The sequence below is a fragment of the Colius striatus genome, chromosome 13 (genome assembly GCF_028858725.1).
Source record: "Colius striatus isolate bColStr4 chromosome 13, bColStr4.1.hap1, whole genome shotgun sequence".
Lineage (NCBI taxonomy): Eukaryota > Metazoa > Chordata > Aves > Coliiformes > Coliidae > Colius > Colius striatus.
Genome location: NC_084771.1, coordinates 2,214,232 through 2,234,537, shown reverse-complemented (window position 1 = coordinate 2,234,537; position 20,306 = coordinate 2,214,232). Strand labels below are relative to the sequence as shown.

Sequence of the window (20,306 nt, the reverse complement as noted above, 5' to 3'; positions counted from 1 at the left end):
TCACAGAACCACTGGGCACTGCAACAGTGCTCTGTGACAAGACATCTGGGCACTCCATCACTGCTCTGATATATAATAGCATATCTGGGCACTGCAATAGTTAGTTAAGTTAGTTTTCTTCTTAATACATACATTCTCCTCTTGCCTGCCAAAGGAGTTTTTTGGCCTTGATGTTTAAGGAGATGTGTAAATGAGGTGTTTGAGACTGCATCAATTACAGTGGATAAAGCTTCAGATTCTGTCAATATTTCCCTGTGGTAATGTGTATTGGTTCTCATTGCTACCAATTTCTGAGTTTCTAAAGGAAAATATTCTCTCTCTAAAGAGAAGAAATGTAGTGAACTAGAGAAAAAAGGAAACCTTAACACTAAAACAACACTTTAGTTTCTGTGAACTGAATTTCCAGCCCCCTGGAGACATTCTGTTGGTTACCACCCCAGTGTATTCTCCTGTCAGGCTAAATGGTCTTCCAGACAAAATTATGGCTTTGCATGTCATGGAAGAAAAGTCCACTGAAGATTTCTTAATACCTAATCATTGTTTTAGAATAGCAGTAAACCATTGATACCCCTAACTTTGTGTAGCAATGGGTTGTACATTTGAACTCCTTACTATGTGAAGAACAACCTGGCATCTTCTTTTGATGCCTCTGAGGCTTTCTCTTGGAAAGTTCATCTCCTCAACTTTTTTGTCCTACCTTACTTTTAATTTGGTCATTTGTTTACCAGCTAAAGAGTACTTGTCTATTTCTCTTTCATAAAGAAGCTATTTATTATCTTAATTGCCTTTCTCTGAACCTTCACTAGTTCAAGTTTGTTTTCTGTGACAGGAGGAAGCAAAGCTCACACAATTTTCATGACACGGGTGCATTTTGAATTGCAGAGCTGCAAGATGGCATTTTTTTCTCTATTCCTTTTGCAAAAGGATATGAAATCCTGAGAAGGTACTCCCAAGCTGAGCAGCAATGGTCAGTATAGAGCCCATGATGGTGCATATAAAACTTGAATCCCCCTTTCAGCACGTTCCCTATAAACATGAATTTTCTCTCATTGAATTTAGTCGGCTGTTTTATTTCCCAGTCAAAGCTGAGGTATGACAGTTGCCTTAGGGGCAGACTGTCCTGATAGAACTGAGTGTGGAGATCTCTTATATTAAACAAATAGAGACTGATTACTGCTGGCCTTCATCTTGCCACTCAGAGAGTCAGACTATCTGCTTGACTTCTTGAAGAACACCTTTGGCAGGAGTTTTCTTGCCAGCTCCTGGAGCCGTCAAACCATTTCCGCTCACGCTGAGGGAGGAAATTGTAACCTGCCTTGGACTTGATGAAGCTGAAACTCCTCGTACTTCCAAATTCAGTTTTGAGGACTGATTTTAGTGAGGCAAACACCTTCACTCCAATAGAAGGATTTACTTGGGTCTCAAGCAGGAGGCTTACTTCCCATGCATGGGGAACACCTCTGAAGATTGCTTGCAGAAATTTCCCATTAAGCTTTCTGAAGAGTCAGCCGGCAGTGGTCAGCACCAGAAACTCACTGAGCACACCCTGAACTCAGTCTCAACAAGGGCTTGCAATCCTAGGGCCAAGGGCTACTCCCAAATAATGAGGAAGAGCTGGCAGCAGCTGCAAATTTGCCCTGTTGTGCCACAGGGAATCAGTCTTCTGGTCAAATAGTGATTTACATCCCATTTTTACACATCTTGCCTGTGTGTTGCTGAAGACCACGTGATCCCTTGAGATGGACAGTTCTTCACTCTCTCAGACTTTCCCCTCAGTGATGCCAAGATAGACTATTTTTAGAATGATGTGACTTAATTTGCCATCTCTCAAGACTGATGGTGAGAATACTTCCTTCTTTGGTGATGAAGTGCTCTGTTGGGACTTGAAGGGTTCTGGACTGCCAGGAAAAAAGTTGGGAAGCTGTGTTAAGCCCAGTTACAGGAGTTCATTCATCCATTGCTTTGTTCTGGTTTTGCTACTGTTGTTGGGAGCTTTAGATGCTAGTGTACAGTCCTGGCCGGTTCACACGGGTGCAGAAAGAATGTCATGATGTATCATGAAGTATTCAGGGGTTGGCTTTTAAGATGAAGTGTCATGAGCGTAACTTGGTCACCACCAAAAACTGCCTTAACATCAAAATGATTCACTGGTCTTGGAGTTTGACGGAGATCTAAACTCTTTTCTTCCAGGGATGTTTCACAAAGTAAGGCAGAGTGTAACTCTGCTGACGATTGCTGGTTTTACTCTGATTACTGGTTGTGGATGACATCTGGGGATGTTCCCTCACTTTTCAGACCTGCTTGGAGAGAAGGTAAAGCATGCTGTCCTGCTCCATCCTACAGCCCGGATGTTGAATGGGTCTCAATCTGAAGTGAGTCTGGTTTTTATTTGTCTTTGTCTTTTTGTACTGAATTTTCTATATTGACCTGATTTTTCACTTAATGTTTCGACTTTAATTTTCCTTTCAAAACCTCCATCTGTTTACCTTTTAAAATGGAAATGTAATATTCTTTATTTGATGAAGTATGATGAAGATTTTTACTTCAAGAAGTATTTCCAGTAATTTTGGATAAACTACTGGATCTAGTTGAAGCAAGAGAAGAGTGTACTAAGAAAAGTTGGCATCCCTTCAAAATAATTTACTGTGCAGGTTGATAAAGCATTCTCCTAGAAGTACCTGACTGACACTGGTCTAAGAAGCTCATCTTCCAGAGAGGCTGCAGAGATAAAGTTCAGGGAGATAAAAATATTTGGGAATTAATAGAGATATTTTAAGTATCTTTGAGTGAGACTGTTCTGGGATAGTCAGTACATGGCCCATGGGATTATGATTCCTTTACCAAAGGATTTATGGCAGGGTAGGGATGACGTTTGTTAGTGCAAGTGAACATCTGTTTCTGTTGCATGCTGTGACTTTTCCAGTTGTGCGTGGTTAGGTAGGTAGTGCAAGCACTTGATTAAAGTTGAATCTTCCTCTTGAGTCTGTAATGTTTAGCTCGACAAATAAGCAAGTCTAAGGTTTCTTTTTCATTGTGCAGGGGTTCTTCTTTGTTGCGTGAGACGAGAGTGCCCAGACACCAATATGATGTGCATCAGTTCCATTTTATTGTCACATAATCATCACTTATATACCTTTTCCAAATCCTGTATAAGCGCTACAATTCATGGCATGTAGTTAATACTAAGGATCACGCTCTATGCATAAGACCTCAAAGTTTCATTTTTGTAACAACTTAGACACCGTCCTTATTGTGCTAAAATATCAGCCTTATTGTGCTTCAAATATCACCCCATCTGTTTGGTCTTCAGTTAGTTTTCTCTAACATTACACTGTGGTTATACTTACCTTATATTTACTTAACATTATACTAATGCGCTATTCAATCTTCTAACAATACTTAGTTTAATGCTCTGTCCCCAGGCTGCTGTTGGGATGCCCCCAGGCTGCTGTTGGCTTCCTGCCCACGAGGCCACGTTGCTGCTCATGGTCTGTTATCACCCAGCACTCCCAGGACGTGCAGCTGACCTGGGGCCTGTGCTGGAGGATGACTTCAAGCCCAGTCAAAACAGCTTTATGAAGGGCACGTCCTGCTGGACCAATCTGATCTCCTTCTATGACAAGGTGACCTGCTTAGTGGGTTAGGGAAAGGCACACAGGAACTTGTCCAGCTGGATTGGAATGTCTCCAGGGAATGAGCCTCCACAGCCCATCTGGGCAACCCCTGCCAGTGCTCCCTCACCTCAACAGGGAACAAGTTTGTCCTTGTGTCTCTTTGGCACCTCTTCAGTTACAGCTTGTGCCTGTTGCCTGTTCTTCTGTCTGTTCAAGCAACAACCAGCTGGGCTGCATCTGGGAAGTCACAAATCACATTTGAGGGCACTTGTGGGCATGGAGATGTTCTACAGGGCCCAAGAATCTCTTGCATGTGTTCTCCTGTGGGGCTCAGGGATGCTGCCAGTCCTGCAAAGGCTTCAGCAGAGCTCTTGTCCTCCACACAAAGGCGGGAAGCACTTGGTTGGGGTTTTTAATACAAAGTACATAGGTGTCGTGGTTTGGCCCAGCCAGCACAGAGGCACCACGACAGCCTCTCACTCGGTGCCCCCATCCACCCCCACCCTCGTCAGGATGGCAGAGGCCCCAGAGAAAAGGGAGGAGGAAGAGAAGCAAGGTTGTTGTGGATGGAGACAAGGGCAGGGAGGGCTGGCTGCCCGTTACGGTTCCCGGCAAAACAGGCTCCAGTGCTCGACTGAGAGAGGAAAGGAGGAAAGTTTATTATGCTACCAACATGAAACAGAACGGAACAAAAGCAAAAAGGGAGCAGGATGATGAGAAAATGACAACCACGGGACACAGTCCTTGGGGAACATCTCTGGCGTGGATTCTTCACACCTCCTCTCTTTCCTCACTGACCTTGGAGTCCGCGTGGTTGTTTCTCTCACTCTTCCCACTCCTTGCATCGCCAGCAGACAGAGAAGAAGGAGGGACAGGAGGAGGAAGAAACAGGAAGAACCGTCATTTTCCAGCTTCTCCAAAAGTGATGGTGGAGGCGGCTCATTGGCTCAGCCCCAGCAGTGGGGCTGGCTCAGAGCTGGGCAGGGTTTCCAGCGACTTCTTACAGGAGCCATCTTTACAGCCCCTTCCCCCTTCCCAGAAACGGCTGTCATGTCAAACCCTGACCACAAAACATCAAACTCAGTCACTTTCCCACAGGACTCCAGCTGAGGCCTCAGCAGCTGTGGCAGAGCAGAGGGGGAGCAGAAGCTCCCTGGCCCTGCTGCCCACACTCTGCTGGATGCCCCCAGGCTGCCATTGGCTTCTTGCCCACGAGGCCACGTTGCTGCTCATGGGCAGCTTCTTATCAGCCAGCACTGCCAGGTCTGTCTCCTGGAGCTGCTCTCCAGCAGGTCACCCCCAGACTGGCCTGGTGCAGGGGGTTGTTCCTCCCCAGCTGCAGGACTCTGCCCCTGCCCTTGGTGACCCTCAGCAGGTTCCTCTGTGCCCAACTCGCAGCCTGTCCAGCTCTCACTGGGGAAACCCCCTGCCAGGGCAGCACGACCTAGAGCAGGGCACTCAGGAACTCCTCCAGCTGGGTTGGAATGTCTCCAGAGAAGGAGCCTCCACAGCCCATCTGGGTAGCCCCTGCCAGTGCTCCCACACCTCAACAAGGAACAACTTTGTCCTTGTGTTGCTCTGGAACCTCTTCAGTTCCAGCTTGTTGCCCCTTGTCCTGTCACTGGCCATCCCTGAGCACAGCCTGGCTCCAGCCTCCTCACACCCACCCTTGATGCATCTGGAACCATTCCTGAGCTCACCCCTCAGGCTCCTCTCCTCCAAAACCCAGTTGTTGGCTGGTCACCAGTGTGTTCCTCAGGGCTCAGTGCTGGGCCCTGTTCTGTTTAACACCCTTCTCAATGATCTGGATGAGGGGATTGATGCTCCCTCGGTAAATTTGCCAGGTAGAGTCAGGACCCTGAACTTTAAGAGAGTGGATGAGATCCCCTGGGAAACTGCCCTGAGGGACAAAGGAGGTGAGCAGAGCTGGGAGCTTCTGAAGGACAGTTTTTTGAGCCCAAGAGCTCCCTGCCGTGCCCAGGCCCCATGTGAGTGACTGCAGGCAGCCCTGCTGTGGGCTCTGCCAGGGCCTGCACTGGGAGAGGGAGCAGGCAGGGCTGAGCGTCCATGCTTGTGGAGAAAAACTTGAGGGAGCACAGACATGGATCCCTGGGTATAATGCTGGGCCCGTTGGGGCAAAGCATCCTGGGCTCTAGTTATATGGATTTGATGCACAATCAAGACCAGAGTCAGAGCCATGGTTAAAGCAGTTGCTGTCACGTAGACAGCAGGCCGCTTTCTGTTCCCTCAAGGTCGGACTGTTTTCGGCTAAAGGTGGTTAACAACTTTGGGGAAAAACAAGACAGGAAGGGAGGCTTGCTTATCACAGGAACTGCAAGCAGGATGAACATGAAAATGTAACCTACCAGCTGCTGTTGCTGAGCTAGCTTTGAAGCTGCTGTGTATGTAAGTTAGAGCCTGCTCTCAATAAAGGGAAGAAGATTTCTGCTATCACTCACACTGAGTAGGATTGATTTCTTCCCACCCAGCTGAGAATCGGACCCTGGGTTGATCGCCGCATGAAGTAGGCTTGGAGCTGTTTTTCTTTTTCAGGCTTCGAGCTGGTTTTTTAGGCCACGAGCTGTTTTTTTTAGGCCAAGAGCCAAAAACTTCACGGCAAATGGCGCCCGAACAGGGACTCTCACTGGGTTTTACTGGGTAAAGAGCCGGCCTGCGGGGAGCTGAGACTTGAAAACCCGGAGGCAGAGGCAGTCGTCGGAGGAGGAAGCCTGCCGGATCCCAAGCGGAGGTTGCTGTACCCGGGGGAGTGACTACAGCTTGCGGTGAGACGAGGAGCCGGCAACATGGATAAGGAGGCAGCACTCTCACTTTTACATCGCTTGTTAGAAAAGCGGGGGGTGGACTTAAAACTGACCCATTTGTCTGGTCTGTACCTGTGAAACACAGCCCGGTGCGGCCCGTACCGCTGAAACACAGCCCGGTGCGGCCCGTACCGCTGAAACACAGCCTGGTGCGGCCCGTACCGCTGAAACACAGCCCGGTGCGGCCCGTACCCCTGAAACACAGCCCGGTGCTGTCGCTGATTGGGGTGTGCAGGATGATCAGAGGAGAAGGGGGGAGCACGACCCCATGTCAGACTGGGCACCATCGGGCACGCAAGGGGAGACAAAGAAAACACAGGAGAGAGTAACAGCGACTGTGCCGCCGGCGCCGGGCCCGGCACGGAGTGAGCCAGACTCCCTCCGCCCCTTCCATCCGCAGCCGCCGCCGCGCAGCCGCTTCCCGCGCCCGGTCGGTGTCTCCGGAGCCCCCCCCCACACACCACGCTGACGCCGCCGGCCCCGGCCCTCACGGACCGCTGGGCTCGTCCTTTCCATCCTCAGTCCCTTGCCTCAACGAGTGTAAAAACTGTTGGCCGTGATGCCGTGCATTTTGCTGTAAATGTGATGATGAACAGTGGTTTTCTGACAGTGGAAACTTTCTAAGGTGGTTTAGGTGTCAGGAATGGAACTTGGAAGAACAGAACATTTGACATTGAGAAGCTAAAAGGTGGTTTGTGTTTTAGACTCATTGGTGAAGGATTGTTTTTGATCAGGAGTAAAAAAAAAATGGATTTTGTCACACTGTTGATGTTTCAAATGATTGTGCTAAATGGTTTTAGGCAATTTCAACAACCCAAGCACAACATGTGGGTTACACTGGCCAAAGCAATCAATCAGTCTACAATATGTTTATCAATGGCCACTCCAGATAATCCTTTTTCTACCTGTTTGGTGGGAGTTCCATCAGATGTGGCACAATGGCCTGTACCAAAGGCATTAAAAACAAATCCCTTAGTTAGGGGTAATGGCAAAGTTGACAGCTGGGGTTTGATCATTTCATGGTTGCCAATAATGACAACAGAGCCACAGGAGTTAGAATTATTGGGATCTATAAAGATGGATTTTTGTGTTATGTTTAATTTTACCAGCAATACCAAAACATTTGGGACAGAATGTGGATCCCATCCTGGGCATGTATAAGAACACGACATCTTGGTGCAATTATACTGCACCAAAAAGATCCAGGCCTAGTCTTGTGCCTATGCAGTTACCAAAGGGAATGCTTCTGATCTGTGGGGACCAGGCATGGCCTGGAATAGCCTCGAGATCACAGGGGGGACCACGCAGTTTGGGACAACTGACGGTCTTGATGCCTGATCACACAATGATTTGGAAACACCATCATCCAAAACAATTTGTGCATGCATTTACTGGCAAATGTGATGACCATGTTACCTTTGGTCTCCCTCAGCAATAATAGCAACTAGTATATTTGCTCCAGGTGTAGGAGTATCTGCTTCATTAACTCAGCTATGCAAATTAGGATGCTGGCTTAGCAAACAAAGTAACCAAACCTCAATGACATTAGAAGGCTTGATTAGTGATGTAAGTAGTATTAGACATTCAGCTTTGCCAAATAGAGCTGCTGGGGTCTTTCATGGGCTCAAGTGCAGACACACACTGCCCTGGGGTTAGAGAGTCATAGAATCATAGAATGGTAGGGTTGGAAGGGACCTTTAGAGATCATCTAGTCCAACCCCCTTGCAGAAGAAGGTTCACCTAGGTCAGGTCACACAGGAACATGTCCAGGTGGGTCTCAAAGACCTCCAAGGAAGGAGCCTCCACAACCCCTCTGGACAGCCTGGGCCAGGGCTCCCTCACCTCAACAGGGAAATAGTTTTTTCTTATGTTTAAATGGAACTTTTTCTGTTCCAGCTTCATCCCATCACCCCTTGTCCTGTTACTAGCTACTACAGAACAAAGGGATGTCCCAACCTCCTGACACCCACCCTTGAGATATTTATAAATGTTAACAAGATCCCCCCTCAGTCTCCTCTTCTCCAGCCTGAACGGCCCCAGGGCCCGCAGCCTTTCCTCAGAAGGAAGGTGCTCCAGTCCCCTGAGCATCTGGGTGGCCCTGCACTGGCCTCTCTGCAGCAGTTCCCTGTCCCTCTGCAGCTGGGGAGCCCACAACTGGGCACAGGACTCCAGCTGAGGCCTCAGCACATGTGGCAGAGCAGAGAGGGAGCAGAAGCTCCCTGGCCCTGCTGCCCACACTCTGCTGGATGCCCCCAGGCTGCCATTGGCTTCTTGCCCACGAGGCCACGTTGCTGCTCATGGGCAGTTTCTTATCACCCAGCACTCCCAGGTCTGTCTCCTGGAGCTGCTCTCCAGCAGGTCATCCCCAGCCTGGCCTGGTGCAGGGGGTTGTTCCTCCCCAGCTGCAGGACTCTGCCCTTGCCCTTGGTGAACCTCAGCAGGTTCCTCTGTGCCCAATTCTGAAGCTGGTTGAGACCCCACTGACTGGCAGTGAGAAGTATACAGACATTTTCTGGCAAGGTGTCACACAGCCATAACAAGCTGTACACTGCATATCCAGCAAAAAGGAGGATGGTGTGAGTGCACAGAAAGGCTGCAGAGCACTAGCAGTCACAACACAGATCAGCTGTTATTTGCACATCTCTGCTTTGGATACACAGAAGACACTGACTGATCAGCAAGTTTAAATGCACCAGTCATGGCAAGGTACAAAACATCCTGGGCACAAGCTAAGGCAATTTCTAATTTCATTCTGTGAAAGCTTATCAGAGGCTCTCCAACAGGGCCACAGCATGATGTTACAGCCTGGGGCTTGGAGACAGCCAGTCCAGGCTGGGGTTTATGTTGTGCAGCATGCCAAACCCAGAATATGGCAGTAAGAGATGAAGCAACACATTTCAGTTTGTCACTTTTCAAGGACAAAGTTGTTCCCTGTTGAGGTGAGACAGCGCTGGCAGGGGCTGCCCAGATGGGCTGTGGAAGCTCTTTCTCTGGAGACATTCCAACCCAGCTGGTTCCTGTGTGCCCTACTCTAGGTGCTGCTGCTCTGGCTGGGGGGGTTGCACTGGATGAACTCTGCAGCCCCCCTCCAGCCCTTGAGACTCTGTGAATATGAGTGTGCCCAGAAACTGGCTGTTGGGAAACAGTCCTGGAGGTGTTCCACAGGAGACAAACCTGGTAATATCACCTACAGCACAGATGTCCTAGTTCTAGTTTTGTGGGGTTTTGATTTGGTTTCCTAAGACAAAAAACAAGTTAAGGAATGTTTCCTTCCCAGGCTGTGTGAAGGCTTACCCCAACATGGTATCATTTTTCCACTAAGTGCACACAGCAACAGAAGCTCCTCTCCAAGAACCCCACAGAAGCAGGCAGATGCATTAACCTCTTTTAAAACCTTGCAATTTCTTAGCCATATTGCTTCCTTCTTGTTTGAAGGTGAACCACAGCTCAACTCTTCCTTTAGTTGTACATTTCCCAGCAAACACAATGAATCACTGTTAACTGATAAGGCAGCTTCTTTGGTACTGAATGGGTGGAAAAAATGGGTCTCCCTTCTAGGGAAATCTAAAGGAAGCAGGTTGCTATTTGCACACAAGTTCTGTAAAGTCAGAATTCTGCTGCCACAGGAGCTGCAGCAGATTTCCCAGTGAAGGCAGGTTTGGAATGTGGGAAAGTTCACACATATGTTTCAGTCCCTGCCCTAAGCCAACACTCCTATTTGAACACAGCAGGATGCCCGCTTTCGCTCTAGAAGTGTACTGGGAGCGGGCACTTTCACAGCACTGCAGGCAGGCAGAGGGATGCCGTGCTGGTGAGAGGAGCCCTGCTTTGTCCTGCTTTGTTCTGCCATGCCCCCCTGTGGCGGCAAACATCACACCAAACCCGTGCACAATTCCCGAATCCCTCACAAGGAGGCGCTCCCTTCCGAAAACTTCCTTTCTTGATTGGGTATGGTACCGGGGTATACTAGTAAAGGGTGAATCCAGGACAAGAAACAACAGTAACTACACCATCGAGTTTTCACTGTTGAGTGCATCTCCTGCTTTGCATTTCATCTCCCACGACTTCTGTGCCATTTCCACACCTGCAGATAAATGCCTGCTGCTCAGGCTGGCCTGGAGGGGGCTTGCTGAAGGAGGGGGAAGCAGAGAACACTCACCACACACACACACATCCCTCACCAATTTTCCTACTCACAAACATTTTAGAAGCTGAAATATTCACCCTTAGCTTGAGAAAACACAGCACAGGGCTTTTCAGTCCTCTGCTCTGCACTGAGGCACTGCAAGCAGTGCTTTTTGTGAAACAGTAGCAGTTGCCAGGAATTACTTCTCAGCAGAGGCCTTTAATGCACATCAAGAGATTTTGAGCACAGAAAGGACAGTGTCATTGGAGGTGAGGAGAAGACTCCTCAGGGATCTTCAGAAACTCCTTCACATTCCAAACCCACTTGAAACACATGCTACCTTCTATTTACATTCCCCAAGAGCTGCAGGATGACACTCACCTGAGTTCTGGTCAATCCACTGCAGTGAATCCATGTGAGCATTCAAGATTTTACAGATCTGCTGAAGCTGAAGAGAAAGAGAAGGTACAAGTCCTTTGTTACACTACATAAAATCTAAAAGCAGTAAAAGCCAGCCTGCCTGTCCCTGCCTTTGGAATGTGATGCAATCAGATCTCTCATATGTACAGCTCCACTCACTGAGCAGCCACCTTCCCAGGGAAGTGTGCAGCAACTGTGTTGCTTTGCTTCTCTTTACCATCAAGAAAACAGACTGGCTTAGAGCACACACCTGTGGCTTTAGGCTAATTCCAATTCAGACATAGGAACCATCACCACATTAATCATCTTGGGCTTGAGGTGGCAAAAGCAAAAAGGAATGGGGAAAAAACCAGAATCAAGTCTGCAACACTGAAGGGAAATTGTGTCTGAAAAAGAGCTTCTCAGTAAACCCTCAAGGAATATTGAGATCCATTTAATACATATCAGAAAGAGCTGGTAATTCAGATCTTGTTTTCATGAGGATACAAAAGCAGTGTGAGGAAAAAGGATCAGCTGCTACAGATGGCACCCTGAACAAGATTTAGGTTTGCCCCAGAAAGATGCAGGCAGTGGAGGAGGTAACCACATCAACATTGAGACAGGCCTCTAAAACAAGTTGTAATCCAGGGTAAAATTAGACAAGCAAATAACCAGAGTTCACACCAGAATGAAAGACCTTGAAAACTCTTAAGAGGAGTGCAGAGCAAGTAGGTGAGTCAGCCTGGATTGTGTCAGAGTAGTTTTACCCAGAAGAGATCCAACTCAGGGACAAACTACTCCTCCAAGGTTAAAGCTACAAGCAGCATTCACCATGCATTCCATTCAGACAAATGGAAGAGTTAGAACTGTTTCAATATCCTCTGTCTCCAACCAACAAACAAGGAAAGGTGGTGTTTACCGGGTCGCTGGTGTCTGCTGGGCCTCGGGATGTGTTCAGGTGCTCAGTGATGTCCTTCAGGTCTTGTGCCATCCGCTTCAACTGAGCATCGATATTTTCCGCCAGTTTAAAGCTGCACAACATGTGGGAACAAAGGGCAGAATATTGTACTTCAGCAAACCCACTCCCAGTCACACCAGCTAAATAATCACCAGTTTTCTGAGACCATTTCCCAGACAGTCAGTTAGACCCAACATCTAAAGAGCTCTTCATGCCCACTCGAGGGTTTCCAGTCACCACTCCCCTGTTTCTAATGCATAAAATCTAAGTTGCCATGCATAAAACAGGATTACATATTTGACAAAGGCCACTGATGGATCAATACTGCACAGAGCAGTGGAACAGGCTGCCCAGAGCCTGGTTGTGGAGGCTCCTTCCTTGGAGGTCTTCAAGACCCGTCTGGACATGTTCCTGTGACCTGATCTAGGTTGACCTGCTTCTGCAGGGGGGTTGGACTGGATCATCTCTAAAGGTCCCTTCCAACCCTACTATTCTATGATTCTATGTATCCCAACACTGCTTCTTGCTGACTGATCCCCACCACATCAGCCTGCTCATCACACGCTCCAAGGAGCTTCCTGCCTTACGTCCTCTCCCGTTCTTCATCCGCATGCTGCAAGTAGATGGTCCCACTCTGTTCCTTCACAGACTCCTCCAGAGGGGTCAACAAGTCTTCAAGCTCTTTCTGCTGTGATAGAATGAAGTCTAGCTCCTGATCCAGTCTGAAAAGGAAAAACATTAACTAATCAACTCAAAAGTTCTGTGAGCTCTACATCTGCCACACCACAAACACAGGAGCATGCAAAAAGCAAACAATACCATCAAGTGTTCATAGTTTCATACCTCTTCTGATCAAGTTTCACTTTCTCTACTTCTCTGTGTAATGAAGTAATCTGGAAACACAAGACACTTAATTACATTGTGAAAACTCCAAAGTGAACTCGTGAGAGCAGTGGAACAGGAAGCCAGCACCATACCAACATCTACCAGACACAAGAAATGGTTCCATAAAGACTTCCAGACCAGAAATGGAACAGTGGAAGTTTGGCTTTGAAAGCTCCACCCTAAGGGAAGTTGTTAGCATGGTGTAAGCTCACAGAACAGACTTCCAAGCTTCAGTGCCTGTAGTCCAGTACAGACACACAAGGGAGTCTTTTAAAAGCACACAGATCCAATTCTGCTTGTAAAATACAGATGGGAAAGTCCCACTAGATGTTGCATCTCTAACCCTGAAGGCCTTTAAGGATGTAAGCAAGCAAAATCAGGTTCCTCTGGACATTGCCTGACCTTCTCTCCATTCTCTATCAGCGTCCGATCCCAGGCGTTCACTTGTGTGGCTTGGTGGAGGAAGTGTTTCTCTTGGTCTTCCAGTTCCAGGCTCCACTTGTTTATCAAACTCTCCAGCTGGGCATAAGTCATCACTGGAGGGGCACTGGGAGGAAGTGCCACAAAGGCAAAAAGATCAAACCCCAAACTATAAAGGTGATAAGATCCCTCCTTCCCCCCCAGGATCCCATCACTAATAACAGCTTCTCCTCCAAAGAGGCAGGGGCTGGCTGGAACACACTCACCTGCTGGCTGTGGTGGTGGTGATGGCAGCTGCAGAAGTCACAGCTCCAATGGCACCAGTTGTAGTTAATGGCTTAAGATTCAAAGCAAAGCCAGAAGCAGTAGTAGTGCCTGAAAGAAGAGATGCAAGTCAAGCAACAGGACACATCTGCTATCTAACACATGGAGAACAGGCCAGCACACACTTCCAAACACTGGGCAATATGAACTCAAATAGGTCCCTTACACAGAAAGCAAATCCCGTATCTGCCAGGAAGGGAATGAAGGGCACCTAGACACAAAGGCAGTGCACTGTACATACCCAACTAGTAGTTCCAGTAAAGTGAGGAACTGGCAGCCCTGGACATTTGCCCACACATCCCTCTCAGTCTCATGTTTTACTATTAGACCTAACAACTACCAGCAAACCCAGTTCCTCTCCTGCATCTTGGCAAGAGATGGGATCTCCAGGTTTTCACAAAACTAAGAGCAGCCATCAGACGCTACTGTCAGCCACTCACACAGCACTTTTAGGCACCGAGCTCGAACTCTTCACACTCACATCAGAAACAAGCTTGAGAAAGACCTTGAGAGCTGAGCAGCCATGTCATCATGCTGAAAACTGACTGGTAACCCCATGCAGGAAAGGATGTGCAGTCCCAAACCCAACCATTGTTCAGCAGCAGATGCCACTGCAGGTTTTCACACGAGGGCTAACACAAACAGCACTCATCTCTGCTTTGTTTGCTTTTGAAGGAGAGTTAATAAAACCCAACACTTCAGAACTCATCATATGGAAGAAACAGATGAATGGGGTGTAACTGAATCATAAAACCTCTCTCCCTAAAAGTCCCTCTCCCTTCCCCCATCTGGACACCTCTCCCTCATCCATCAGGGCAATTCTGTACTACACAGGCAGGCCAGAACAGGGGCAGTCAATCTATTTAGTTGACTTGATCCAGATTAAACATCAAAGCCCAGGGGCCTTCCTTCAACCCAGTCCCTTTGCTGTGTGTGGCCAGGCTCTCAGAAGTCATAGGTAACTGTGCCTTTGGGGAGATGGGAAAAGAGGATCAGGGAAAGATGTGGAGAGCATTGGAAATTAGAACTGCTGCACTGCTACATTAGTGTGGCCCCATTAGTGGAGCTCCCTTCTCTTCAGCTACTTGCAGCATCTAGTTCTTACTAGTGGCAGTGCTTGTTGTACCAGCTGTTGTTCCAGGAACCTTCAGTCCAAAGCCAAGTGATCCAAGACTGGCTGTCCCAGTGGAAGGGGCAGTAACTGGAAACAGAAGACAATATTAAGAGTTTGCATAACCCATTAAACACAGCATCCCATTGAAAAGCTCTACCCTTGCCTGCTCACCCATCTCTGTCTGCTCTGTATTTGTGTTAAGGAGGATCATTGTTATTCTTCCAGGCAACTTTATCAACCCTGGTGCCAAGCTACTATTGCTTCTCTTTACCTGTTTGGAATTATCTAACATTTAACTGCTATCAAATGCTAAGAGAAGCCAAGGGTGCTGGACACTGTCAGGCAGCAAAGGCAATCTCTGCACAAGCCTACAGCTAAAGCAATACCATTGCACATACTACAGGAAACACCCTGGTCACATCTCAGCTGCCTGGGAACAATCCCCCTATTAGCATCTAACAACAAATTTCAGATACCCTGATAAACAGAGAACACCCACTTGCTTAAAAGCATTCTTAAACACTAAGATTAAGGTCAGTTTTGGAATTAGAGTAGCAATGCAAGTGCTGCAGTGCTAGGCAAAACAGAAGTTATTAAACTGCTGCACGTGGCATCTACAAATTGCAGCAGCTCATCAGCTAAACATAATCAGCATGGCTTTAACATAAAACTTGTGAAGGGCCTTAGGAGCAGCTGCCTAAATTCTTAGAGGTAGGGGTAGGACAGCATGATGTATGGAACAGTAGCATTAACCCTGGTAAAGAGCAACACTGGCTGTAGCTAGTTTCCATAATCAAAAGAAACTGAAGTGTTAATACCTCACCGAAGACTCAGAAAGGGAGCTGTTAGGACTGTCTTCAAACCTGGGCTACTGCCTTTAAAGCTATCAGAAAACTGACACTACTTGCTGCCATGAAACTCATTTTGCAAGAGGAAACTTGCCAGTTATTAGCAGGGGAACTTGCAAGCACATAGTAGTGGGAATATTTGTTTTTGGCACCCTGCATCTCTACCATCCCAGGCCACCGTAAAGACGTGCAAACACTTAATGCAAGAGTCAAGGACTGACATAACCAGACTCAAGGACAAGTAGCTAAAACAAGACAGTAGCTAAAACACCACTAGAAAGCTAATTTGTGGTGGTACTACCCAGAGAAACACCAAAACAGCTAAAAGTGCCCTGTGTTGCTTGCCCACTCTGAATCTAAAGTGTGCTTGAGCTTAAACAAAACTCTCACGCCTCACCTTTGAAGACAGTTTGCAAAGAGGGGAGGTGGCAAACAGTGAGAAGAGCTGGTCTTCTGAATTCTCTATTACCCCAGCATCTACAGCTCCACCACTACCAGCTGCCACCAACCATGCTGCTCATTTATTCCCCTAACAGATGAAACCTGCATGTTGTGACTTACGTGAGAGGCCTGTGGCGGTAGACGACGTCGGTGCTGAAGAACTCACTATAGATGAAAACAGGGTAGGCCCTGTTGTGCCAAGAATGGAGGTTGTGGTGGTGGCTGCAGTTGTGGCAGCTGTGGATCTTACTGCAAACAGAAAAAGCATCTACCTTGTACAATCAGACCACAGCAAGCTCTCACCCATTTCAGATGAGGCGTGCTGAGGAGGGGACACACATCTGCCCATTTCCACCAGGCTTTTGAGGATGGAAGGGCTTCAAACTACTCCTCCTCGTTTTCTACTTCAGGCTTATCTTTATTACAATGTACCCCTGAAACCCCTGGCTCCTTCCCACTGCACTCAAGCAAGAATTACAGAAGAGAACAAGGCACAGGGAACACAATCAAAAGCATGGGATGCTCAGGTGAATGGCTGCATGAACTGCCACAGATCACTGATGCTCTTGCAAATTCACAAGCACTTCTAGCTCATTACCAGACTCCAGCTTAGAAAACTATTCCCAGAAGGACAGCAGATTCACCAAGTCTCAAGTAATTACTTCCTGAAACAATTTCCTACCTCCAGGTTTGCTTCCAAAGGCCAGAGTAGGTCCCTGGCTGGTACTGGCAGTCAGCGTTGCTGTGGGTGCACTAGTGGCTGCTGTTGAAGTCAATGATCCAAAGCTTAGACCTGCAACAAGCAGAAGGAAATGGAAATTACAGTTGTTTTACTACAGAGACACTGTGGGTTCTGCTGATCACAACAGTCAAGGTAGAAGGGGTAGGAGTATAAGAAAAACAATGTTATTCAGTCATAGACTCACGGCATGGTGGGGGTTGGAAGGGACCTTTAGAGCTCATCCAGCCCAAGCCCCTGCCAAAGCAGCTCCCGCCTACATCAGCTCACACAGGAACATGGCCAGGAGGGTCTTGAAGAGCTCCAGAGCAGGAGCCTCCACACCCTCCCCGGGCAGCCTGGGCCAGGGCTCCCTCACCTCAGCACTGAAACACTTTCTCCTTATGTTTCAATGGAACTGTTTGTGTTGCAGCTTCATCCCATCACCCTTTGTCCTGGCACTGGATACAACAGAAGGAAAGTGCTGCCCCAAGCTCCTGACACCCACCAGTGAGAGATTTGGAACTATGAATGAGTTGCCCCCTCAGTCTCCTCTTCTCCAGCCTGAACAGCCCCAGGGCCCGCAGCCTTTCCTCACAAGGAAGATGCTCCAGTCCCCTGAGCATCTGGGTGGCCCTGCACTGGCCTCTCTGCAGCAGTTCCCTCTGGAGCTGGTGTGGTAAGTACTCTTGTACTGTCCCAGAAATGAACTGGAGCTAACACAGGCATTGTGTAAAAAAGATTTCCAAGAATAATGCTGACACAGACAAGCATCACCCTGCCCCAGAGCTGCTGACCTTCCCTCCAAGGCAGGCACTGTCACCAACAAGTAGACCAAAAGCTCTGCAGGAGGGGGCGGGTTCCTGCCATCAGGGAGGTGACCTTTGGCATTGTGGGCCAGGCTCATCCTGCAGCACCTCCTCCCCATCACTGCCAGCCCCTTCCCTCTGCATCAGCAAACCCATCCAAAACACTTTAGAAGGGCTTCAAATGCAACAAGCACTTTCTACACACATTGGCAGAACTATTTCAGCCTCACTCTCTAAACCCAAAGGCTCACCAGCAGTTGTCATTCATCACAGGTGACCCCAGGCAAGCATCTCAGAAAACCCATCAATTGCAGCTTCATTTGTCACCAGCAGCAGCTGGAGGTTGAAGAATCTAATTCATGGTTACAAATGCATCAAGGGTGGGTGTGAGGAGGCTGGAGCCAGGTTGTGCTCAGGGATGGCCAGTGGCAGGACAAGGGGCAACAAACTGAGGTTCCAAAGAGACACAAGGACAAAGTTGTTCCCTGTTGAGGTGAGGGAGCACTGGCAGGGGCTGCCCAGATGGGCTGTGGAGGCTCCTTCTCTGGAGACATTCCAACCCAGCTGGATGAGTTCCTGTGTGCCCTGCTCTAGGTGGTGCTGCCCTGGCAGGGGGGTTGCACTGGGTGAGCTCTCCAGGCCCCTTCCAGCCCTTGAGACTCTGTGGATCTCCACACCATCCCCAGCTATCCTCTGTGCTGACAGGCTTCCGGACTACAGCAGCTATCTGAAGCCCTGGCACTCACCTGGGGTCTGTCCCCCAAGACTGAAGGGGGCTGCTGACTGGGTTGCAGTTCCCAAGGTGGCAGCAGTGGTGGCAGCAGTTGCTGTCCCAAAGGTCAGCCCGGTGGATGGTGCTTGGGGAGCTGCGGTGCCGATGTTGAAGGTGCTTGTGCCAGCCTGAGTTGTGCTACCACTGGAAAAAGTAAATCCTCCAGTTGTCCCAGACTGAGCTGTGGTGGTGCTGCTGCTGCTGCTGCTGGTGGTGGTGCCAGCAGATCCAAACACAAAGCCAGTAGTGGCTGCTGCTTGACTCGAGGCCACGCTGGTTGGTGCAGACCTACCAAATGCAAAGCCCCCTGCGATTCCAGTAGCTTGTGTTGTAGCACTGCCTCCAAAGCTTAACTTTGGTGCATTCATCCTAGAGAAGAAAAGAAGCCAATCTGTTGGAGATGAATATCTACTCAATTTCAAGGCTTTCTAACAGTTTGCTGCCAGCAGAAATCACCCTTCCAAAGGCCATGCACTCAGTCAGGGGTGTGTTGCAAGTTTGGCAATGTCTACACCACAACCCTTGTCATCTGAAGTCCTCTTCAGTCTCTTTATACTAACTCCCTCTTAAATTACCTTCACCCAGCCAGGCACCAGAAGACATTTATAGCAGTGTAAGTGAAGTTGCTTACTCTCTCAGCTCTCACATCCCCTTTTGCACTTCTTCTATATAAGACTATATTTTTCAACTAACTCTTAGTGCCAGTCCCCACTGCAGCTCCCTTCCCACTGCTCCCATCTGGCAAGCTTCAACAACAGCAGGTTGGAAGAATCACTTCCAAGCTTACAGTCCCTCCCAAGGACAAAATGGTCCTACTTGGCTGAAGAAACATTCTGAGTGCTCCACATTTGGATCAAAGGACAAGATGTTTCATGCTGAGACACAAAGCTGTATCATTTCTTCATGCAAGCATCCATACCCCAATTACAGACCAAAATGTGAAACAGCTCATTCTCAATGCCCATCTGAAAAAAGGCAGCACTGACACAAACACATTGCACTAAAGATGCTTCCCAGAGTGCTCCAGTCAATTGGGGCACAAGAGCAAGGGGTTTGCTGCCTGAGAATTACTTGCAATAATTACTTGCACTTCCCAGGGGCATCGCCCACAGAAACACAGAGTCTCAAGGGCTGGGAGGGGCCTGGAAAGCTCACCCAGTGCAACCCCCCTGCCAGGGCAGCATCACCTAGAGCAGGGCACACAGGAACCAGCTGGGTTGGGATGTCTCCAGAGAAGGAGCCTCCACAGCCCATCTGGGCAGCCCCTGGAAAGCTCAGCCAGTGCAACCCCCCTGCCAGAGCAGCATCACCTAGAGCAGGGCACACAGGAACTCCTCCAGCTGGGTTGGAATGTCTCCAGAGAAGGAGCCTCCACAGCCCATCTGGGCAGCCCCTGCCAGTGCTCATCCAGTGCAACCCCCCTGCCAGGGCAGCACCACCTAGAGCAGGACACTCAGGAACTCCTCCAGCTGGGTTGGAACGTCTCCAGAGAAGGAGCCTCCACAGCCCATCTGGGCAGCCCCTGCCAGTGCTCATCCAGTGCAACCCCCCTGCCAGGGCAGCACCACCTAGAGCAGGGCACTCAGGAACTCCTCCAGCTGGGTTGGAACGTCTCCAGAGAAGGAGCCTCCACAGCCCATCTGGGCAGCCCCTGCCAGTGCTCATCCAGTGCAACCCCCCTGCCAGGGCAGCACCACCTAGAGCAGGGCACACAGGAACTCCTCCAGCTGGGTTGGAACGTCTCCAGAGAAGGAGCCTCCACAGCCCATCTGGGCAGCCCCTGCCAGTGCTCCCCAGCGCCCAGGGCCGCCCAGCACCCCCTCCCCGGGGCCCGCCGGCCCCGCGCCCCTCACCCCAGAGGGAACACGGTGGTTGTGGGAGCCGCAGTCGCCGTGGTCGGCGTCCCGAAGCTGAAGCTGGGGGGCTGCGTGGCGGCGGCCGGCTTGCTGAAGGAGAAGGGCTGGCTGCTGGCCGGCGTCTGGGCCGTGCTGCCGAAGCTGAAGCCCCCCGAGGCGGCGGGCGTGGAGAACGAGAAGCCCGTCGTGGCCGTGGTGCC

At 49.2% G+C, this 20,306-nt stretch overlaps 1 protein-coding gene across 1 annotated transcript; it reads right to left on the bottom strand.

Moving 5' to 3' along the window:
- Nucleotides 1-4,460: 4,460 nt before the first annotated feature.
- On the bottom strand, nucleotides 4,461-20,187 carry LOC133626578 (nuclear pore glycoprotein p62-like). The gene is made up of 12 exons (XM_062006594.1): nucleotides 20,104-20,187; nucleotides 18,225-18,619; nucleotides 16,634-16,744; nucleotides 16,072-16,200; nucleotides 14,654-14,749; nucleotides 13,491-13,599; nucleotides 13,207-13,351; nucleotides 12,763-12,812; nucleotides 12,507-12,641; nucleotides 11,881-11,992; nucleotides 10,944-11,010; nucleotides 4,461-10,520 (listed from the first exon to the last, which is right to left on the bottom strand). Exons 2-12 carry the CDS (start codon nucleotides 18,616-18,618, stop codon nucleotides 10,441-10,443), a joined length of 1,428 nt encoding a protein of 475 aa, XP_061862578.1. The 5' UTR covers nucleotide 18,619; nucleotides 20,104-20,187; the 3' UTR covers nucleotides 4,461-10,440.
- Between the last annotated feature and the right edge of the window lie 119 nt (nucleotides 20,188-20,306).